The sequence below is a fragment of the Hyperolius riggenbachi genome, chromosome 7 (genome assembly GCF_040937935.1).
Source record: "Hyperolius riggenbachi isolate aHypRig1 chromosome 7, aHypRig1.pri, whole genome shotgun sequence".
Classification (NCBI taxonomy): domain Eukaryota; kingdom Metazoa; phylum Chordata; class Amphibia; order Anura; family Hyperoliidae; genus Hyperolius; species Hyperolius riggenbachi.
Window position 1 is genome coordinate 312,064,809 of NC_090652.1, and position 24,877 is coordinate 312,089,685.

General features: G+C 47.1%; 1 protein-coding gene across 3 annotated transcripts in view; it reads left to right on the top strand.

The window, feature by feature from the left end:
- The window catches only part of MRAS (muscle RAS oncogene homolog), a 53,956-nt gene extending 29,413 nt beyond the window's left edge, over positions 1-24,543 (top strand). For 2 of the 3 annotated variants that reach the window (XM_068246133.1, XM_068246135.1), the window contains exons 2-6: positions 25-247; positions 5,205-5,358; positions 11,289-11,388; positions 11,464-11,543; positions 23,079-24,543. In XM_068246133.1, the coding sequence (XP_068102234.1) occupies positions 55-247; positions 5,205-5,358; positions 11,289-11,388; positions 11,464-11,543; positions 23,079-23,178 (627 nt within the window). In that variant the 5' untranslated portion in view covers positions 25-54 and the 3' untranslated portion in view covers positions 23,179-24,543. The remainder of the gene's footprint in view (positions 1-24; positions 248-5,204; positions 5,359-11,288; positions 11,389-11,463; positions 11,544-23,078) is intronic. The other variant, XM_068246134.1, reaches the window with a different exon arrangement.
- Positions 24,544-24,877: the final 334 nt, after the last annotated feature.

Sequence of the window (24,877 nt, forward strand, 5' to 3'; positions counted from 1 at the left end):
ATGTTTTCTCTCTTCGTCCCCCAGCAGCATCGGGGGAGTGGCTCCGGAGGCGTCATGGCGACCAGCGCAGTCCTGGGTGACAATCTGCCAACGTACAAGCTGGTGGTGGTGGGCGATGGCGGCGTTGGGAAGAGCGCGCTGACCATCCAGTTCTTCCAGAAGATCTTCGTGCCGGATTATGATCCCACCATTGAGGATTCCTACCTGAAGCACACGGAGATCGACGGGCAGTGGGCCATCCTGGATGGTAAGAAACCCGTGCATTTCACACTGTATGTACACGATCTATCCCCGGGACCCAGAGGCGGATAAAGGGGTAGCGGAATCCTAGGCAAAGTAGTAGATTCTGCGTCCTCTTGTGGCCTTTTTAGTAAGCTGAAGTAGAGAGAGGCCAGAAAAGTTGTCAAGTGGGCCCCTTCCCAAACACTGGGCCCCAGGCACCTGCCTAGGTTGCCTAGTGGATGATTCTGCTCTGCCAGGACCCCGGTTCTGCAAAGTCACAGTTCTAGTGTTTAAAGTGAACCTGAAGTGAGAGGGATATGGAGGCTGCCATGTTTGTTTTCTGTTACACAATACCGGTTGCCCCGCAGTCCTGCTGATCTCTTTGGCTGCAGTAGTGTCTGAATCGCACCGGAAACAACATGCAGCTAATCCAGTCTGAGTTTTGTCAAACACCCGATCTTCATGCTTTTTTAGAGTATAAGTCCTGGTTCACACTGTATTTTAACTATTTGACATTCCTGGACGTGAAACTCACGTCCAGGAAGCCATGTGCGCTCCTGCGCGTCCACGCGGCCGATCGCGTGCACGCGCGCTCCCGGCCGGCGGGTTGTTAGCCAGTGAATCAGTGAATCGGGCAACGGTGCCCGATCACGGATTCCTCTCCCCCACAGAAAAAGCGACAGCTTCTCCCGGAAGCTACGCTTTTTCTGCTTCCTACGTCGCTCTAAGCGTACGTGGTACGCTTAGAGTGACGTCACTGTAAACAACTCATGGCTGCCATCTTGTGGCCAAAAAGTAAACTACATCTAAATGTTAAATATAAATAAAAATACACATATATTTACAAAAAAAAAATACAATTTCAATCCCACCCTCCCAAAAATACCCACATAAAATGTTTAATTAACCACTTAAGCCCAACTGGACGAGATTTCTCGTCCAGTTGGGCTGCGCGCACTCCCGCGGGTCGCGCGCGCTCCCGCGGTCCCCCCGTGCGCACCCCCGCTGCTGCCCGTTAGCCCACCGATCAGTGAAAGGGATTATAAATCCCTTTCGCTGATCGGACCCCCCCGGAGAAAAGCCGACAGCGTCTCTTCAGACGCTGCGGCTTTTCTGAGCTCTGGGCTCCTTTCTTCTGCCTGGGAGCGAGATCGATCGCTCCCAGGACTTTTTGATTCTGGCCATCTTGTGGCCAAATAGCAAATTGCACCTAAAAAGAAAAAAAATTACAAATAAATATATTAAAAAAAAAACCCTGTTTACCTCCCACACCAAAAAATACCCACATACAAGTTTACATTAAAAAAAAAAAAAAATTACAATAATAAAAAAAACAAAAAAAAAACATAAATAGTTACCTAAGGGTCTGAACTTTTTAAATATTCATGTCAAAGGAGTATATCAATATGATTTAATAAATTATGGGCTTCTAAACAGTGATGGACGCAAAACGGAAAAAATGCACCTTTATTTCCAAATAAAATATTGTCGCCATACATTGTGATAGGGACATAATTTTAACGGTGAAATACCCGGGGGATATGGGCAAATACAATACGTGAGTTTTAATTATGGAGGCATGTATTATTTTAAAACTATAATTGCTGAAAACTGAGAAATAATGAATTTTTTCCATTTTTTTCTTATTCTTCCTGTTAAAATGCATTTACAGTAAAGTGGCTCTTAGCAAAATATACCACCCACAGAAAGCCTAATTGGTGGCGAAAAAAACAAGATATAGATCAATTCATTGTGATGAGTAGTGATAAAGTTATTGGCAAATGAATGGGGGGTGAAAGTTGCTCGGATGTAAAAAAAATTCAACCCTTCGGGCTTAAGTGGTTAAAAAAAAACAAAAAAAATTACAATAAAAAAAAAAAATTTACCTAAGGGTCTAAACTTTTTAAATATCTATGTAAAGATGAAATATATATATTTTTTTTTTTTTTATTTTATTTTTTTTTTTGCTTGTAAATAGTGATGACTGCAAAACGGAAAAAAATGCACTTTTATTTCCAAATAAAATATTGTCGCCATACATTGTGATAGGGACATAATTTAAATGGTGTAATAACCGGGACAAATGGGCATATACAATATGTGGGTTTTAATTATGGAGGCATGTATTATTTTAAAACTATAATTGCCGAAAAGTGAGAAATAATGATTTGTTTCCGTTTTTTCTTATTCTTCCTTTTAAAATGCATTTACAGTAAAGTGGCTCTTAGTAAAATGTACCCCCCAAAGAAAGCCTAATTGGTGGCGGAAAAAACAAGATATAGATCAGTTCATTGTGATAAGTAGTAATAAAGTTATAGGCTAATGAATGGGAGGTGAACATTGTTCGGATGCATGAAGCGAAAAACGACTGAATGCGAACTGGTTAAAGGAGTTCTGTGGACTGGTTAAATAAACAAAAACCGACACTTACCTGGGGCTTCTATCGGACTGCCTGCAGCTGTCATGTCCTGCGCCGTCCTCCTACGATCCTCCGCTCCCCGCCGCCGGTCCCGGTCTAAGCAGGCATCTAATTGGACTGCGGTTTCGCGGGGCCCGCTCCCGCGTGCGTCATCTGGAGCTTACTGCGCGGGCGCAGTGCAACAAGACTTCATGCTGCGCCTGCACAGTAAGCTCCCGATGACACGCCCGGGAGCGAGCATTATTCGTCTAGTTAGATGAATATTGGACCAGCGGCGAGGAACGGAGGATCGTAGAAGGACCGCGCAGGACATGCTAGCTGCAGTCCCAGGTAAGTGTCAGTTTTTGTTTATTTAACCCAGGGGTCAGGATCCTTTTTTTTGCTGAGAGCCATAAACGCCACATATTTTTTAAATGTAATTCCGTGAGAGCCATACAATATGTTTCAAACTGGGACAGTAGGGCTCACGTCCCTGTTGCCATGGTGATGTGTATACAGTTGATCTGCCGGGCAGCGGAAGTGTCAGGCACGTCTTCAGCTTCTCTTGGTTTTCGGCACCATCAGCAATTTCCCCGAGAGCCAGACAGGAGAAATACCGACTAACAGCTTGTACAATTAGCTAGCAAGTGACAGGCAGCCTATTGGGCCAATCAAAGTGTAGGAATCTCGTCCTACAAAGTCACTGGACCTGACAGGGTCCAGAGTGGGACAGCTGGAGCAGCTGGATCCGTGAAAACGGATCTGGTCACCGGTCGATTGGATCCGTTGCCACTCCGGTCTGCTGAGCGGGCGTGCGAAGGAGGGAGGGACTCTTACCCAGGCTTCCCTCTCTTCCCCTTGCGTCATGTGACTGCCAGAAAACGTGGTAGTCACATGACTCGACGTGAGATGCAAAGGGAAGAGATGGAAGCCTTCCTCCCTCGCCCGCCCGCTCAGGAATCTAGCCGCTTTGAAAATTAGCTCTTGCTAATGCAATGCTGTGGGGGATTTTTATAAAATCACATCGCTCAAGTGGGATCACACTCATAGCATTACATAATAGCAAGAGGTTTTAAAATCACAAGCTCTTAGAAAAAGCTCTTGCAGTGTGAAACATCCCTTAGGGCTGATTCACACTGCAAGAGCTCTTTAAGCGCAAGCAGGGCTGTTTCTAGACTTTTTTTTGCTGCCTGAGGCAATCTCTGGTTTAGGCTGCTTTCACAGTGGGACGTTACAGGCGCACGTTGGAGCAGCCTGTAACGCAGCCCACCGCACAGTAATGAAAAATCAATGGGCTGTTCACAGTGCCCACGTTGCGTTACACAGTTCGTTCGTTTGAAGTGCAGCATACTGTGCGTTCTAACGGCTTAAGCCGCGTTAGACTGTATGCGCATGCTCAGTATGGTTTTTTTTTTTTTTTTTATTTCAGGGGCGGAGAGGAGGCAGGGAGAGGCCGCTACATAGCCAGGCACATGGCTACTTGACATTCACTGCACTTGCAGTGTTTACTTCCAGGAGCAGCCGCTGATTGGCTGGCGGGACCACGTGATGCGGAGAGCTCCGCTCACGTGGTCTCCGCAGCGCCTCCGACAGAGCAGGCGCACCAAGAGCTGCTTGTAACGCGGCTCTTGGTAGCATCCTGCTCCAACACCACCAGGCGTTGCGTTAGGGGCACGTTATGTGCCCTATAACGTTCCCTAAACGCAACGTCTTGGTGAGAAAGCAGCAAGTGAAAATAAATATGGCAGCCTCCAATATTTATCTCACTTCAGGTGTCTGTGAGCGCGATGTGGAGGCTGCCATATTTATTTCCTTTTAAACTTTGCACATTGCATGGCTGTCCTGCTGATCCTCTGCCTTGAATACTTTTAGCCAAAGCCCCTGAACAAGCATGCAGCAGATCGGGTTCTCTTACTGGATTAGCTGCATGCTTGTTTCAGGCCTGTGATTTAGACACTACTGCAGCCAAAGAGATCAGCAGGGCTGCCAGGCAACTGGTATTGTGTAACAGGAAATAAATATGGCAGCGTCCCTATCCCTCTCACCTCAGGTTCCCTTTAAATGGACCTCTGCTCAAAACTCAAACCTCAAAGCTCACAGAAAGCCATCAGATACACACGACACCTCAGACAAACAGATTTTTTTTTTGGTTCCACGGATCTGGATGCCTATTAAACACTGTAAAAGTACTTTCAAACTTGTCACTATTTTATCTTCTTACAATTAAATATAGAGAATTTTTTGCTTCCGTGTTTTGAGACCATTTTGTAACTGCACTGTATATAGCCTGGTACACACATGCAATCTTGATTGGCCATGCTTACCACTTCCATGTAGTGTGTCCGCTTACCTACATCATCTGTTTATAGTATTCAGGATCTGTTGGCCCACCTACTACATGGAGGTGAGAAAATTGGTCAGTGATCGGCCAATCACAATTGGATGTGTATGTAGGTTATATGAAATGCTTTATGGTGGGAGATATATTCTGCAGCACAGCGGACTTCCTGTATTTGTACTTCCTTAGTGGAATGTTAATAGTCTATTTGTGACGATGTCTGTTTTTGTGCCCCCCTTTGCCCAGTGCTGGACACGGCCGGACAGGAGGAATTCAGCGCCATGAGAGAGCAGTACATGCGGACGGGGGACGGCTTCCTCATTGTCTATTCCGTCACCGATAAGGCGAGCTTCGAGCACGTGGATCGCTTTCACCAACTCATCCTCAGGGTCAAAGACCGGTGAGTGAAAATGCCGCAGCTCCTCCCACTATCTGTATAATGCACCAATGCCTAAGCCCCTCCCATCTCCTGAATAATGGCCCAATCCCAAACTCCTCCCACCTCCTGGATAATGGATCAGTGCCTGAGCTCCTCCTCCCATCTCCTGGATAATGGCCCAATGTCTGAGCCCCTCCCACCCCTGGATAATGGACCAATGCCTGAGCTCCTCCCACCATGAGTACAAATCCTGCAGCTCCTCCCACTATCTGTATAATGGACCAATGCCTGAGCTTCTCCAACCACCTGGGTAATGGGCCAGTGCCTTAGCCCCGCCTACCCCCTGGATAATGTACTAATGCCAGAACCCCTCCCACCTCCTGGATAATGTACAAATACCATAGCTCCTCCCATCTCCTGGATAATGGACCAATGCCTGAGCTCCTCCCACCTCCTGGATAATGTACCAATACCAGAGCTCCTCCCATCTTCTGGATAATAGACCAATGCCTGAGCTCCTCCCACCGTCATGGCCGGATTTCTGGCAAGGCCACATAGGCCATGGCCTAGGGCACCAGATAAACAAGGGGCGGCCTGCAGACAGTGGGCATTATTTGCAAGTGTCCAAACAAATGAAAGTGGTCAGGATAACTGCACTATTAGTACCAGCTGGCATCTGCCTGTGCTGTGCTACAGGCAGCTGCAGTCCGTTAACCAAACGTTTGTGAACAGTGTGTGACTAGCAAAAAGCCAGACCTTGTCCAATGACATAGCAGCAGCTGCAGGCAGTTACAGAAGGCTGGGTCTCACGTACTTGGTGTGGGGGATGAAAGGACCAGGGGCAGCACCAGCAAATAGGACAGAATACAGAAGGCAGCGTCTCACAGTACCCATTTCTTAATTATTGATTGGCCAGCGCTGTTACCCTGGAGACAGCAGTGGGTACAGGACTCACTTTTACGTGTTGCTGACCCCACCCAATGTCCAATTGTGAGCCACTTTTGACTATGTGTGTGTGGTGGACAGCTCCCAGCACGCCCATCACCTGTAGATCGCTTGATTGACCAGTTCCCCCGTGTGACGTGGATTGATTCACTTCACGTTGCCATGGAGACCTCGGCACTAGCCACAATAGTGGACACCATCGGCACAAAAATGTTTGGGTGTGTGTGGAGAGAGGTGGTAGGATACGGTTTCGGTTGGGGCGGCTGGTAATAGTCGGCCTTGGGCGGTAAGAAGTACAAATCCGGCCCTGCCCACCGTGAGTACAAATCCTGCAGCTCCTCCCACTATCTGTGTAATGGACCAATGCCTGTGCTTTTCCAACCACCTGGATAATGGTCCAGTGTCTTAGCCCCGCCTACCCCCCCTTCCTCCCTGGATAATGTACTAATGCCCAAACCCCTCCCATCTCTTGGATAATAGACCAATGCCTAAGCTCCTCCTACCTCATGGATAATGTACCAATACCAGAGCTCCTCCCATGGATAATGGACCAATGCCTGAGCTCCTGGTTGGGTTGCATTTTCTGATACTAATAGCTTTAAAGGGAACCTTAACTGAGAGGGATATGGATGTTTCCTTTTAAACAATACCAGTTGCCTGGCAGTCCTACTGATCTTTGGCTGCAGCAGTGTCAGAATCACACACCTGCAACAAGCATGCAGCTAATCCAGTCTGACTTCAGTCAGAGCACCTGAACTGCATGCTTGTTCAGGGGCTGTGGCTAAAAGTATTCGAGACACAGGATCAGCAGGCGATTCAGGCAACTGGGATTATTTTAAAAGGAAAAATCCATATCCTTCTCAGTTTAGGTTCCCTTTAAGTCAGTGGTTAGGTTGCACTTTATGAGAGTGGTGCCTATAAGTTATTCCAACTAGTTGCAAAATCTGACAAAGTAGCAACAATTTTCACCACACCACCCACAAGAACCAGCTCTGCCCTGATATGAGACAATGGTGCCTAAAGGTGAATCTTATGCTGGGAATACACCATACAATTTTCTGTTAGATTTACCTGCCAGATAATTTCCAACATGTTAGAAATTTTATTTCTAACCATCTAACTGCCTAGCAATTAGGCATTGTTCTACTTTGCAGGAGATCACCAGGAGACCAGAGACAATGACCAGTCTCTACAGAAAATAATCAAATTACAGTAAAAGTGGCCATACACTGGTCGATTTGCCAACAGATAGATCCCTCTCTGATCGAATCTGATCAGAGAGGGATCGTATGGCTACCTTTACTGCAAACAGATTGTGATCGGTTTCATGCTGAAATCGATTCACAATCTGTGGTGGTGGTGCTGCCGTCCCCTCCGCATACATTACCTGCTCCGGCCGGCACGACTGCCCCCTCTGTCCCCGCAGCTTCTCCGCGCTGGTCTCCGGTGCGGCTGGCTTGTCTTCACTGAACTTCCTGTCCGGGGGAAGTTTAAACAGTAGAGGGCGCTCTACTGTTTAAACTTCCTGCCGGGACAGGAAGTTCAATGAAGCAGCAGCTGGTGGGAACCCAGCGCGGAGAAGAAGCTGCAGGGACAGAGGGGGACTCGCGCCGGCCGGAGCAGGTAATGTATTGCCGCTAGCGTCGGTCGTCGGGCATTTGAACGCCGCTATCGACGTGCTCCCTACCCGCGGGTGATCGAGGGAAATCTTCTGCACGGACGGATCGACGGGAACGATTGATTTCGGACGGAACTCGATCGTTCTGTCAGCGTTTGCGCAACGATTTCACAGCAGATTCGATCACAGTGATCGAATCTGCTGTATATCGGCGGCAAAATCGTTAGGTGTATGGGCAGCTTAAATCTAACAGAAAATTGTATGGAGTATTGCCATTATAACTGTGCCTTCCTCTGATCTGATCAAATCTAATGCTGGGCATACACGGCCCAGATTCTTCTTATCAATCGAGCCGCTGCGCCTACAGCAGTGGTCCTCAAACTAAGGCCCGTGTGCCGAATGTGGCCCCCTGAGGCTTTATTACTGGCCCCCCACACACAGAATGTATTACTTATAGACATACTCCACAACCATCCCGATTTCGTCGGGATGGTCCCGGTTTGGGAGGATTGATTCCCCCCCCCCCCCCCCCCCCCCCCCCGCGATAGCCTGCCTAAATCCAGGCTGAGAAGTCAGGATGGAGAGCGGCAGAGAGACACAGAGCGTCACCGTGGGACTTGCTTCCTATACAGAGTAATTACGTCACTTAAGGGCCCTTTTCCACTAGCAGTCGCTAGCGTTCACGCTGAACCGCAAAGCTAAAAAATTACCGGCTATTTCCCGACGTTTGCGGCCGCGATTTTGCTATGCACTGCATAGCAAAATCGCGGCAAATATCGCTCCGCCGCGCGTTTGCGTTCCTATAGAAAACGAATCGCGGTAGTGGAAATGAGCTACCGCGATTCCTATGTTAAAAAGCAAACCGTAGCGATTGTAAAATCGCTAGCGGTTTGCGACTTTCCGATTCAGCCAGCGCTAGTGGAAAAGGGCCCTTACAAAGCCCCGCGGTGACTGCTCTGATCTGCAGACATTCTCCTCACCTCGCAGCCTCTGCTTTCTAAACTTCTAACATTTGCAGCTAGTTCGCTACTGCCCTCTGCCTGACACACCAACAGCTGTGCCCTCTGACCTTACCTCCCCCTCCTCATATTCGCTCTCTGCACAATAACCGGAGGAGGGGAGGGACACTGGCTGCAGGCACCCTGCTATGAGGTAAGGCATGGGGAGACGCTGGGCACACAGACTCAGCTCAGCACACAGGCTCAGCACTCGCAGCAGTTTTATCCATGATCCATAGCTCCCAACTGTCCCTCTGTCAATATAAATATATATATTTCTATACTAAAAATGTGTTTGACTCTAAAACTTTATTCTCATCCTTTAAATTGATATATTACTAATTGTAAAATGTTAGTATGAAGGAAAATGATCCAGGATGGAAAGGGCCAGTGTGATTTGAATTATAAAACAACATATTTTTCTTATGAAATCTTTATGGTATGCGTGACTAGGGTTGTGATCAGGGGTGTGGCAGGGGCGTGGCTTAAGTGTCCCTTTTTCTCATCTCAAAATGTTGGGAGGTATGCTTATAGATGCGGTCAGCTACATCTTTAAATATTGGTGGTCCACATATAGAATAGGAGTGCTAGCACCACCCATCCACATGGAAGCCAGAAAGCAGTCATTTGCTGGTCTCCAATCAAATTCCACATCAGGTGACACTGCTGTCCACTGCAGGTTGTCAGGGCCGGTTTAAGCAACAAAGGGGCCCTAGGGCAAAATAAAACCTGGACCAACCCCCCCCCCCCCCCCCCCCCCCCATATACCCCGGAACAAAAATCGGCATTAAGGGACCTTTTTTGCAGCTGGTATAGTCAGGGTGTGAAGCCCCAATCGGTCGGAGCTCCACATTCTGGCTACCCCAGCCTGCATGGGGGGACAAGGGGTTAAAAAGTTTCAGGAGGGGGGACCCCAATTTTTTTTTTTTTTTTTTTTTTTTTTTTTTTTTAATCCCACACTCTAAACATTCAAAAAAAAAAAATTGGGAAATAGGAAAAAATGCCAGGGATCTTCATACAGCCATATTGCGGCTGTATAGCGATCCCTGGCCAAAGCGCTGCGGCTGCGTATAGACCCCTGGAAACCCTGTCAGGAAATTTATTGCGCTTTCGTTTGATGCATATAAAATTACACTACCGTTAGGTTTGCTACTAAAAGTGACATTTACCACATTTAAAAGTGTACTTTTTTCCTTCAAAACTTTAAAATCGATTTTCTCAAACTATAAGGTCTTTTTGAAAAATTGTTTTTTCCTCTTCTTCCCAATGATCTCCTTAACATATCCTGCAAATTTAGGGTTTCTAGCATTTAAGGTGGATTTGCTATTAACCATTAAAGTAGGCAGCTTTTTAAATGTGTATTTTTTTTTTTCCTTTGAAACTTTAAAGTCGATTTTCTCAAAAACTATAAGGCCGATTTGAATTTTTTTTTTCCTCTTGTAGCCACTGGGGGCCCCTACAAGCTCTGGGGCAATTGCCCCCTTTGCCTCTATGGTAGCGCTGGCCCTGCAGGTTGTCACCTGGGTAAGCTTCACTGTCTGGCCCACAAACACTTCTACATCATCTTATGTATACTCCGGCCCCCCAGCAGTCTGAAGTATGTTGACCCGGCCCTCGACCCAAAACGTTTGGGGACCCCTGGCCTACAGCAATATGATGAGTAATTTCACATATGATGAAGAGCATTTCTGATTGGCACACAATTATTTTATATATTATTTATTGTATTTATAAAGCACCAACATATTACGCAGCGCTGGACGTTAGTTTAGGTTACAGACAATATTTAGGGGTGACATACAGCAAAATGACAATACAGGAATATATGCAAAACAGATCACAGTAATGGAGGTGCATGATCAGGTAGGACACAAAAGGAGGACCCTGCCCAAAGGCTTACAATCTAGAGGGAGAGGTAAGGACACGACAGGTAGGGGACCAGAGTTCAGCTGTGGGTTTAGAGCACTTGTGAGGTAGGCCAGAGTGAAAAGGTGCTTTTTGAGGGTTTTCTTGAAGATGTTGAAGGGGGGGGCTGCCCTCACGGGTGGAGGTAGGGAGTTCCATAGTGTTGGAGCAGCTCTTGAGAAGTCCTGGAGGCGTGCATGGGACTGGGTGATGCTGGGAGCGGTTAGGGCGAAGTTCATTGGAGGAGCGGAGTGAGCGGCTAGGTGTGTACCTCTGAGTAAGATCGGAAATGTAGGTTGAACAGGTTTTGTGGACGGATTTGTAGGTCAGACACAGTATCTTGAATCTGATTCTGGACTGGATAGGAAGCCAGTGGAGGGATTCACGGAGGAGAGCCGCCCTGGTGGAGCGATGGGAGATGTTATGTCGGGCATCGATTTTAAAGCAATATTTTATCTTTTCTGAGGGTCTCCTTCCTCTTTCAGAGAGTCGTTTCCCATGATTCTCGTGGCGAACAAAGTGGACCTGATGCACTTGCGGAAGATTTCCAGCGAACAAGGAAAGGAAATGGCGGTGAAACACAATGTAAGTGGAATACGGCTTATTTAATGATGGTGTGAGGTAAATGCACCCGTGTAACGTCCTGTACCTCCCGCACAGATTCCGTACATCGAGACGAGCGCCAAGGACCCGCCGCAGAATGTGGACAAGGCCTTCCACGAGTTGGTCAGGGTCATCAGGTGAGAGCCCTACTTTGTTGTTGGAGTTCTGTGGGGCTACAAGTCTCTGCATGACCTGCTGGGGCGGAGTGTCTGCTGCCGGAAGGGAGGGGGGGGGGTCTCCTGCCTACTACCAGGGGGTCTCTTGCCACCTGCTGGGGGTCTCCTACAACGAACATACAGTCCCTTTCTCATTTGTTAACCAGGGGTTATACCCATTCCAACTCGGGTTCATATTAAGACTGTGGGGCGCATTCACATTGGGACGTTATTGTCCTGCGTTATGAAGTCATTATAAGGCAGGATAATATAATGTTACGCCTATGTGACGTTAACATCGCGTTGTAAATGTTGCATTATGGTAGCGGACTGCTGCAGTGCGTTACCCTCTAAACGCAGGCATTACCAGATGCAGGCATTCCTTTCATTGCCTGTATGCTCCACTGATCTACTGTATGCCACGGGAACTCAGCGTTTAATCTGTGATACCACCTTTTCTTTTGTGTTCTGTTAGTTTAAAGGGAGCCTAAACTGAGAAGGATACAGATTTTTCCTTTTAAAATAATACCAGTTGCCTGACTCTCCTGCTGATCCTGTGTCTCGATTACTTTTAGCCACAGCCCCTCAACAAGCATGCAGATCAGATCTGTATTAGCTGCATGCTTGTTTCAGGTGTGTGATTCAGTCACTACTGCAGGACAGCCAGGCAACTGGTATCCATACCTCTTCTCAGTTAAGGTTCCCTTTAACGTTGCATTACAACGCAACATCGCACTGTGAATATGCCCTGAACTTCTAGTCCCTATCTCGTTGGGGACTCGCCTGTATCAAAACAAAAACTGACACTCATACTCAGTAAGCTTAGACTTCTGCAAATTCTTCTTCCATGGAGTAAAAATTTGCCATTTAGCTGAAGTTAAAATTGGCCATTGTGCCATCCGTATTTTAGAAGCATGCTGGACTCGGATCTCTGGCCGGCCTCACAGGTCCTCTTATTGGGAACCTGTATTTGTGTCGCACACATTGGCCCGTTATGATGACAGTATGGAGGAGTCTCCTGGCCACGCTATATAGTGGCTCAGTACGGATTGGTATCTCCAGTGAGGACGGTACAGCCCTGAATGGAGAATGATTCTGCGGATCTCTGCGATGTACGGAGGAGAGACGGAAGGTTTTATGGAATCCTCACATCTAAGTGTTCCCGGCTTCCTGTGCTGAACACATTAGCGCTGTACGCAGACATCACCATCTCCATTACTGCCGCTGATAATGGCCCCCAGCGGCCCCGCAGGAGGGGGGGGGGGGGATTCTGTAATAGGCGGGCAGGAGAATCTGTCAGGACGGAGATGTTACATGTTAAATACAGGAAAATCAATGTCCAGCCTGACTGACGGGAGCTCTTTAGTGGTCACCATTACCAGGGATGCCGAGATGGGAAAAAAAATCTGCATTTCATTACCCATCACTATACGTAATTCAGCACTACTCAGCTATTCTGAACCTGGGAGTGTCCTGATTTCCCTCACTTAAAGGGAACCTGAACTCTTGCACAGGACAGAAGGAAAACCTAGATAAATGTACCCTGTATGTATTTACAGAGTTTAGCCTGTCTAATTCCCTTTCCATCTGTGACTAATCACCATTGTAATTTGATTTCTCAGCTGTGTCAGCTGGCTGCCTCGGCAAAGTAGCTAATTTGGAAATAAGGGATGTTAACCCTATGTCTGCTTCCATGAAAGCAGGAAGTAGACACACTGCAGATTTATTGCAGGATTTGTATCAGCTGTAAGAAAGAAATGTGTTTCTTTATGTCGCTTATCTTATAGAGCAGAGAGGAAGTTCTGAGTTCAGGTCCACTTTTAATAACATGTATTGTTACTGAGCTGTGGAGGACAGAGGTGTTTCTAAATGCTTTTCTTTGAAGGTTATTATGCTGTTGCTTATCTCATAGAGCAGAGAGGGAGTTCTGAGTTCATGTAGCGATGTTGCAGCACGAACAACCATAGGATTCAATCATTTTATCAAATCGGTGAATGCATCATTTTATTATATCAATGATGGATGCATCGATTGAGCACGCTGGAAAATCCTTGTTCCGGTGTGGTTGGGTGCGTGGCGGTAACTGCATTTAATATAGCAAAAACCGACATAAACGATGGACCCCAGCCACTGTCTCCCCTGGTGCCTGTGTGCAGTGTAATAATAATAATCCTTACATCTGTATAGCGCTTTTCTCCTGTTGGACTCAAAGCGCTCCAGAACTGCCGCCACTCAGAAAACGCTAAAGGGGCCGCCCCTGCAGTGTTAGGGAGTCTTGCCCAATGACACCTTACTGAATAGGTACTGACCCTAGCCAGGATTCGAACCCTGGTCTCCCATGTCAAAGGCGGTGCCCTTAAAGAGACTCTGAAGTATCTTAAAATTCCACTTTTTATTTTAAAAATGTGTTTAACAGAATTCCTCTAACTAAAATGCGCATCCCCGCGGCTGGAATCTAACTAAATTCCCCCCTAACTTCCTGGGGAGCAATCCGGGCAGCGATTCCGTGTGAGGCAGAGCTATGAGCCGCAGCTCTGCCTCTCAACGCGTCTGTCAGCCCGGATCACTGCCTCTCCCCCGCCCCTCTGTCTTCCTTCACTGAGAGAGGCGGCGATCCGGTGCTGACAGACGTGTGTAGAGGCAGAGCTGCGGCTCATAGCTCTGCCTCTCACAGAAGCGCTGCCCGGATTGCCTATGGGAAGTTAGGGGGGATTTAGTTCGATTCCAACAGGGATGCTGCGTTTTAGTTAGAGGATTATGTTAAACACATTTTTGAAATAAAAAGCTGAATTTTAAGAGACTTCAGAGACTTCACTCTCCAGCCACCAGTACACTCTCCAGCCACCAGTACACTCTCCAGCCACCAGTACACTCTCCAGCCACCAGTACACTCTCCAGCCGGATCCATCTGAAAATGGCGCCTGCGAATAATGGCGCACGGTGTTGCCGCTAATCCGTTTGTCGCTTATCGCTATTTAACGTTAAAGCCTTATTGTTGTCTAGTGTTAAAGCCTTATCGTTATTTAGCGTTAACACACAGAACCCTCTCTGTACCTAACCCTAACCACCCCCCTGGTGGTGCCTAACCCTAACCACCCCCCTGGTGGTGCCTAACCCTAACCACCCCCCTGGTGGTGCCTAACCCTAACCACCCCCCTTGGTGGTGCCTAACCCTAACCACCCCCCTTGGTGGTGCCTAACCCTAACCACCCCCCTTGGTGGTGCCTAACCCTAACCACCCCCCTTGGTGGTGCCTAATCCTAACCACCCCCCCTGGTGGTGCCTAACCCTAACCTTGACAGTGTTACATTAAATCCATTCACCGTTTTGCAGTTAAATAACTTCTGCAGTTTGGCTTATGTAGGGCGCTATTGATAAATAACGTTACTGTGGGCAATAACGTCTGCTGTTTGGCAAATCAACGGCACTATTGATAAATAACGTTAGTGTGTGCCATTTTTCTTCTTCTTTTTTTCCCTGTGCGCCATTATTATGCAGTACTAACGATAAATAGCGATAAGCGTATCTTTTTAATGTGGCGCCATTTTTATGCATAGGTGCTGGGCGCCATTATTCACTGATCCGCTCCAGCCACCAGTGCACTCTCCAGCCACTAGTGTAAGTTCTCAGCTGTCCTGCTGGCCTGACTCCCGGACTCCTCCCATCATCACGTGTGGTAGCTGGCATGTGGGCGTGATGTCACACACATGGTGGCACTCGCGGTAACCGTGGTCACGGGTGATAGCAGATGAGGCTGAGAGTTGTGCAGGCAGACAGGTGAGATTTTACACAGCAGCACTCTCCCCATATGTGTGTAAGGCCTCCTTTCCATGGACTGTTGATAGGCAGTGAAATGCCTGTCCACTCTCACAACTGCTTGTTGCTGCCTGGAAACTGCTTGTTGCTGCCTGGCAACTGCTTGTTGTAGCCTGGTAACTGATCACTGCTGCCGAGTAACTGCTTGCTGAGCACACAGCTCAACAGTTCGTGGAAAGGAGGCCTAATTTTGGCTGCACTAGATCCTGCTGATACGGGTGCATGTCCTGGTTAACTAAGGCCTCCTTTCCACGAACTGTTGAGCTGTGTGCTCAGCAAGCAGTTACCAGACAGCAACAAGCAGTTACCAGGCAGCAGTGAGCAGTTCAGAGAGTTTGAGAGGCATTTCACTGCCTTTCAACAGTTCTTGGAAAGGAGGCCTAACTGTGCTTTGATTTTAGGCTACATAGCTCCCAACTGTCCCTCTTTGGGAGCCCTGTATATTTCTCTACTAAAAAATGTTTGACTCGGAGGGCTGGAACCCACTAGAGGGATTTGGGTTTTTGAGCGTTTAGGGAGCGTGATAAATCGTTAGCGATTTCCCTAAACACTCTGCCAATGTAAATGGATGGTGCAGATTCCACAGAAGCGATTGCGATTAGCAAACTCAGGACATGCAGCATTTTGTTTGCGCTTCAATGTAAAGTATATAAACGCTGGCGTAATCGGTCATCAAAACTTGCACAGAGCGATTTTGCTAGCGTTTTAAAGTTAATGTACACTGACAAAATTAAAAAATAATTGACAGGACCAATCAGACTTTAAAAAGCTAATTGATACACATATACGCTAACAATAGGCTATCAATAGATGGGCAGTGGGAGGAGCCAGAGCCATGACAGAGCATTGAGCCGCCAGGAATCATGTCATGTCGGGTACTGGCCACAGTGTGGCGGCCACTTCTAGTTTTGACTGGCCAGCCAGAACCCACAGTGTCCAGACTTCGTGTTTTGGCCGTAACATACATACATACATACATACATACATACATACATACATACATACATACATTTATTCATTCATTCATTCCACTTACCAGGGCTATACTAGTCGGCTTTTATATATGCGGAGCAGGGTTGGTATTTGCCACACTTACAGTAGGGCCAGCTACACCCCAGATATCTGACTTAGGCGACATACACACATCAGACCATAGTCTTTTGAAAATGAAAGATCACAGACCAATCTTACCCCCTTCCATGTAGTATGAGAGCCATACCTACACAGTCTATTCTATGGAGCTGCACTCCCCATCAGACAGAAATCTTACCCCCTTCCATGTAGTATGAGAGCCATACTCTACACAGTCTATTCTATGGAGCTGCACTCCCCATCAGACAGAAATCTTACCCCCTTCCATGTAGTATGAGAGCCACACCTACACAGTCTATTCTATGGAGCTGCACTCCCCATCAGACAGAAATCTTACCCCCTTCCATGTAGTATGAGAGCCACACCTACACAGTCTATTCTATGGAGCTGCACTCCCCATCAGACAGAAATCTTACCCCCTTCCATGTAGTATGAGAGCCATACCTACACAGTCTATTCTATGGAGCTGCACTCCCCATCAGACAGAAATCTTACCCCCTTCCATGTAGTATGAGAGCCACACCTACACAGTCTATTCTATGGAGCTGCACTCCCCATCAGACAGAAATCTTACCCCCTTCCATGTAGTATGAGAGCCATACTCTACACAGTCTTTTCTATGGAGCTGAACTCCCCATCAGACAGAAATCTTACCCCCTTCCATGTAGTATGAGAGCCACACCTACACAGTCTATTCTATGGAGCTGCACTCCCCATCAGACAGAAATCTTACCCCCTTCCATGTAGTATGAGAGCCACACCTACACAGTCTATTCTATGGAGCTGCACTCCCCATCAGACAGAAATCTTACCCCTTCCATGTAGTATGAGAGCCACACCTACACAGTCTATTCTATGGAGCTGAACTCCCCATCAGACAGAAATCTTACCCCCTTCCATGTAGTATGAGAGCCACACCTACACAGTCTATTCTATGGAGCTGCACTCCCCATCAGACAGAAATCTTACCCCCTTCCATGTAGTATGAGAGCCACACCTACACAGTCTATTCTATGGAGCTGCACTCCCCATCAGACAGAGATCTTACCCCCTTCCATGTAGTATGAGAGCCATACCTACACAGTCTATTCTATGGAGCTGCACTCCCCATCAGACAGAAATCTTACCCCCTTCCATGTAGTATGAGAGCCACACCTACACAGTCTATTCTATGGAGCTGCACTCCCCATCAGACAGAAATCTTACCCCCTTCCATGTAGTATGAGAGCCATCCTCTACACAGTCTATTCTATGGAGCTGAACTCCCCATCAGACAGAAATCTTACCCCCTTCCATGTAGTATGAGAGCCATACCTACACAGTCTATTCTATGGAGCTGCACTCCCCATCAGACAGAAATCTTACCCCCCTTCCATGTAGTATGAGAGCCATACTCTACACAGTCTATTCTATGGAGCTGCACTCCCCATCAGACAGAAATCTTACCCTCTTCCATGTAGTATGAGAGCCATACCTACACAGTCTATTCTATGGAGCTGAACTCCCCCATCAGACAGAAATCTTACCCCCTTCCATGTAGTATGAGAGCCACACCTACACAGTCTATTCTATGGAGCTGCACTCCCCATCAGACAGAAATCTTACCCCCCTCCATGTAGTATGAGAGCCATACCTACACAGTCTATTCTATGGAGCTGCACTCCCCATCAGACAGAAATCTTACCCCCTTCCATGTAGTATGAGAGCCATACTCTACACAGTCTATTCTATGGAGCTGCACTCCCCATCAGACAGAAATCTTACCCTCTTCCATGTAGTATGAGAGCCATACCTACACAGTCTATTCTATGGAGCTGCACTCCCCATCAGACAGAAATCTTACCCCCTTCCATGTAGTATGAGAGCCACACCTACACAGTCTATTCTATGGAGCTGCACTCCCCATCAGACAGAAATCTTACCCCTTCCATGTAGTATGAGAGCCACACCTACACAGTCTATTCTATGGAGCTGAACTCCCCATCAGACAGAAATCTTACCCCCTTCCATGTAGTATGAGAGCCACACCTACACAGTCTATTCTATGGAGCTGCACTCCCCATCAGACAGAAATCTTACCCCCTTCCATGTAGTATGAGAGCCACACCTACACAGTCTATTCTATGGAGCTGCACTCCCCATCAGACAGAGATCTTACCCCCTTCCATGTAGTATGAGAGCCATACCTACACAGTCTATTCTATGGAGCTGCACTCCCCATCAGACAGAAATCTTACCCCCTTCCATGTAGTATGAGAGCCATCCTCTACACAGTCTATTCTATGGAGCTGAACTCCCCATCAGACAGAAATCTTACCCCCTTCCATGTAGTATGAGAGCCATACCTACACAGTCTATTCTATGGAGCTGCACTCCCCATCAGACAGAAATCTTACCCCCCTTCCATGTAGTATGAGAGCCATACTCTACACAGTCTATTCTATGGAGCTGCACTCCCCATCAGACAGAAATCTTACCCTCTTCCATGTAGTATGAGAGCCATACCTACACAGTCTATTCTATGGAGCTGAACTCCCCCATCAGACAGAAATCTTACCCCCTTCCATGTAGTATGAGAGCCACACCTACACAGTCTATTCTATGGAGCTGCACTCCCCATCAGACAGAAATCTTACCCCCCTCCATGTAGTATGAGAGCCATACCTACACAGTCTATTCTATGGAGCTGCACTCCCCATCAGACAGAAATCTTACCCCCTTCCATGTAGTATGAGAGCCATACTCTACACAGTCTATTCTATGGAGCTGCACTCCCCATCAGACAGAAATCTTACCCTCTTCCATGTAGTATGAGAGCCATACCTACACAGTCTATTCTATGGAGCTGAACTCCCCCATCAGACAGAAATCTTACCACCCTTCATGTAGTATGAGAGCCACACCTACACAGTCTATTCTATGGAGCTGCACTCCCCATCAGACAGAAATCTTACCCCCTTCCATGTAGTATGAGAGCCATACCTACACAGTCTATTCTATGGAGCTGCACTCCCCATCAGACAGAAATCTTACCCCCTTCCATGTAGTATGAGAGCCATACTCTACACAGTCTATTCTATGGAGCTGATCTCCCCATCAGACAGAAATCTTACCCCCTTCCATGTAGTATGAGAGCCATACTCTACACAGTCTATTCTATGGAGCTGCACTCCCCATCAGACAGAAATCTTACCCCCTTCCATGTAGTATGAGAGCCACACCTACACAGTCTATTCTATGGAGCTGCACTCCCCATCAGACAGAAATCTTACCCCTTCCATGTAGTATGAGAGCCACACCTACACAGTCTATTCTATGGAGCTGAACTCCCCATCAGACAGAAATCTTACCCCCTTCCATGTAGTATGAGAGCCACACCTACACAGTCTATTCTATGGAGCTGCACTCCCCATCAGACAGAAATCTTACCCCCTTCCATGTAGTATGAGAGCCACACCTACACAGTCTATTCTATGGAGCTGCACTCCCCATCAGACAGAGATCTTACCCCCTTCCATGTAGTATGAGAGCCATACCTACACAGTCTATTCTATGGAGCTGCACTCCCCATCAGACAGAAATCTTACCCCCTTCCATGTAGTATGAGAGCCACACCTACACAGTCTATTCTATGGAGCTGCACTCCCCATCAGACAGAAATCTTACCCCCTTCCATGTAGTATGAGAGCCATCCTCTACACAGTCTATTCTATGGAGCTGAACTCCCCATCAGACAGAAATCTTACCCCCTTCCATGTAGTATGAGAGCCATACCTACACAGTCTATTCTATGGAGCTGCACTCCCCATCAGACAGAAATCTTACCCCCCTTCCATGTAGTATGAGAGCCATACTCTACACAGTCTATTCTATGGAGCTGCACTCCCCATCAGACAGAAATCTTACCCTCTTCCATGTAGTATGAGAGCCATACCTACACAGTCTATTCTATGGAGCTGAACTCCCCCATCAGACAGAAATCTTACCCCCTTCCATGTAGTATGAGAGCCACACCTACACAGTCTATTCTATGGAGCTGCACTCCCCATCAGACAGAAATCTTACCCCCCTCCATGTAGTATGAGAGCCATACCTACACAGTCTATTCTATGGAGCTGCACTCCCCATCAGACAGAAATCTTACCCCCTTCCATGTAGTATGAGAGCCATACTCTACACAGTCTATTCTATGGAGCTGCACTCCCCATCAGACAGAAATCTTACCCTCTTCCATGTAGTATGAGAGCCATACCTACACAGTCTATTCTATGGAGCTGCACTCCCCATCAGACAGAAATCTTACCCCCTTCCATGTAGTATGAGAGCCACACCTACACAGTCTATTCTATGGAGCTGCACTCCCCATCAGACAGAAATCTTACCCCTTCCATGTAGTATGAGAGCCACACCTACACAGTCTATTCTATGGAGCTGAACTCCCCATCAGACAGAAATCTTACCCCCTTCCATGTAGTATGAGAGCCACACCTACACAGTCTATTCTATGGAGCTGCACTCCCCATCAGACAGAAATCTTACCCCCTTCCATGTAGTATGAGAGCCACACCTACACAGTCTATTCTATGGAGCTGCACTCCCCATCAGACAGAGATCTTACCCCCTTCCATGTAGTATGAGAGCCATACCTACACAGTCTATTCTATGGAGCTGCACTCCCCATCAGACAGAAATCTTACCCCCTTCCATGTAGTATGAGAGCCATCCTCTACACAGTCTATTCTATGGAGCTGAACTCCCCATCAGACAGAAATCTTACCCCCTTCCATGTAGTATGAGAGCCATACCTACACAGTCTATTCTATGGAGCTGCACTCCCCATCAGACAGAAATCTTACCCCCCTTCCATGTAGTATGAGAGCCATACTCTACACAGTCTATTCTATGGAGCTGCACTCCCCATCAGACAGAAATCTTACCCTCTTCCATGTAGTATGAGAGCCATACCTACACAGTCTATTCTATGGAGCTGAACTCCCCCATCAGACAGAAATCTTACCCCCTTCCATGTAGTATGAGAGCCACACCTACACAGTCTATTCTATGGAGCTGCACTCCCCATCAGACAGAAATCTTACCCCCCTCCATGTAGTATGAGAGCCATACCTACACAGTCTATTCTATGGAGCTGCACTCCCCATCAGACAGAAATCTTACCCCCTTCCATGTAGTATGAGAGCCATACTCTACACAGTCTATTCTATGGAGCTGCACTCCCCATCAGACAGAAATCTTACCCTCTTCCATGTAGTATGAGAGCCATACCTACACAGTCTATTCTATGGAGCTGAACTCCCCCATCAGACAGAAATCTTACCACCCTTCATGTAGTATGAGAGCCACACCTACACAGTCTATTCTATGGAGCTGCACTCCCCATCAGACAGAAATCTTACCCCCTTCCATGTAGTATGAGAGCCATACCTACACAGTCTATTCTATGGAGCTGCACTCCCCATCAGACAGAAATCTTACCCCCTTCCATGTAGTATGAGAGCCATACTCTACACAGTCTATTCTATGGAGCTGATCTCCCCATCAGACAGAAATCTTACCCCCTTCCATGTAGTATGAGAGCCATACTCTACACAGTCTATTCTATGGAGCTGCACTCCCCATCAGACAGAAATCTTACCCCCTTCCATGTAGTATGAGAGCCACACCTACACAGTCTATTCTATGGAGCTGCACTCCCCATCAGACAGAAATCTTACCCCCTTCCATGTAGTATGAGAGCCACACCTACACAGTCTATTCTATGGAGCTGCACTCCCCATCAGACAGAAATCTTACCCCCTTCCATGTAGTATGAGAGCCATACTCTACACAGTCTATTCTATGGAGCTGAACTCCCCATCAGACAGAAATCTTTGCAAGATGCTGCACACAAAGATGCTGTACAGACACAAAAGATCATTATCTGCAAAAGATCTGTTCCTGCAAAAGATCTGTTCCTGCAAATTGCATTCATAGTCTATGAGATCTGCAGATCATCATACACACCTTGTTTAACAGACATTCATCTGCAGATCAGACAATCATCTGCAGATCTGAAAATCCATCCTGGTGGATCTGATCTGCAGATGAATGTCAGTTAAATCATGTGTGTATGATGATCTGCAGATCTCATAGACTATCATTGCAATTGGCAGGAACGGATCTTTAGCAGGAACAGCTCTTTTGCAGATACTGATCTTTTGTGTCTGTGCAGCATCTGTGTGTGCAGCATCTTGCAAAGGTTTCTATCTGATGTGGAGTTCAGCTCCATAGAATAGACTGTGTAGGTATGGTTCTCATACTACATGGAAGGGGGTAATATTAGTCTGTGATCTTTCATTTTCCAATGACTATAGTCTGATGTGTGTATGAGCCTTTATCCTTGCGATCGGGGGGGAATAAGCAAAGACACCCGGGCTGACTTGACCAGCACAAAATCAGTCAGTTGGCGCTATCTATTAAAACTTTATATGTGTATTTTATAAAAGTGGCTTATAAATGACCACTATTAATGTGTACAAATAGGGCTTTTGAGTCTCTTATGACCAACATGCATAAGTCCCATAACCGTCCTCCTGTGCTTTCTCCTGACAGGCAGCAAATCCCGGACAAGAGTCAGAAGAGGAAGCGGAACACCAAGTGGCGTGGGGACCGCTCCACGGGAACGCATCGGCTGCAGTGCGTGGTCTTGTGACACGAGCGAACGTATACCGCCTGCGCTCTGCCTACCACTCCCCTGCCCTGAGGGGCGGGTACTCCCTCGTGATTACTTGAAATTGGACCGCTCTCCCTGCAGGGTCTGTTTGGGGGTCACTGAGCCAACCCTGAAATGCAGAGGCCGCGGACAACCGTCCACCCGACGAGATTGATTTTACAGAGATTGAACAGTTGGTCGACCGCCATTCGCATCACGCCACTCATTACTATGGATGTGTGTATTCCCATGTCAGCGTGTTGCGTTGCTGTGATTTTTGTAATTTTTTTTTTCCTCGTGGCGGATGGGACTTTCTTTTGGTTTTCAACTTTGGAGGATGGGTTAAAGTGGCAGACCGAGTCATTTGTCTGGTGTGAGAATGAGACTGCCACGATCGCCATTAACTGCTTCACTGCCAGATGACGCAGCGATCAGTACCACGCTAATGTCACAAGGGGGACAGGAAGAGCATTGTGCAGCGTCCATGCTTTCCCTCCATTTCATTCCCCCCACTCCTTTTTGGGTAAAACGCAAAAATAAAAAAACCCAGGGAAGCCTCTGTACCGCGGTACGAAGCACACGCCACTCATCGGACAGCAGACTTTTTTCGCTTGCGGACAAAATGATGACTTTACACTTCTGTTACCTCTGGAAATTCCATTTTTACTGAATTTTTTTTGTTTTTATTTTTTTGTTTTTAAAAAGATGCAGCAGACTCCTTATCAATTTTATAAGTGATCGAGACCACTGTGCTAAAACGCCGCACCGACAATCTGCAATGTCGCGGCGTGCCGCCACTCTCATCCCAGCATCTGTGTCATGTGACTGGTGCTAGGGTCCATATCGCCGCCAGTATATTTTTTTGATGATTTGGGGAAACTGGACCATTTTTATTTCCTCATTAAAGTGGAACTCCGCACATCGTGTAGTGAAAAAAGTATAGGTGGCTTGTCTTTTAAATTAACGGTACAATAGTTTCCTCAGATGCGATCATTCGATCAGATTCTTTTAGGCTCGAATTGTACAGAACACCACGCAGTATGTTGAAAAAATCAACGTAAAATGATTCTATGGTCGATTGGCATGCAGAGTTTTATCGATCTTAATCAGAATTTATGATTATATCTGAAGAGAGAAAGTGCCCTAATCACCCCGTTTATGTGAACAATCAATTACCGTAATTTTCAGCATATAAAACACACATTTTCTTCCCCAAAAATGGAGAGAAGTCACTTATATACCAGAGTCCCCGACTTATGAACGCTGACCGCAATGTCTGGGACTCCCTGAATTGTCCCCCGTGTCTCCTCCGCTCCCCCCTGAATAAATAAAAGTAGCAGCAGTATGGCTCACCTTATCCATCGCCCCCCCCCCCCCCCCCCCCCCCCGCAGTGATCAGGACCTCTCTCTTGCTTCTCCCCTAGTGCTGGCTTCCAGTGATGATGCAATCAGCAGAAGCCGGCACTAGGGGAGCAGTGAGGGAGAGGAGTCTGATCGCTGCTGGAGCGTGGATTAGGTGAGCTGTGCTGCCGCTACTTTCTATTTTTGTGTGGGGAGTGGAGACATGGAGGGCAGAAGGACACATGGGGTACAAGGGGGAGAGAACATCTACAAGACCCTTCTGGACCATGGATGCACCAAGTTTAGCATTTTATTTTTCCTCTAATCCTATAGACGCACCGTTTATAGTCCGGAGCAG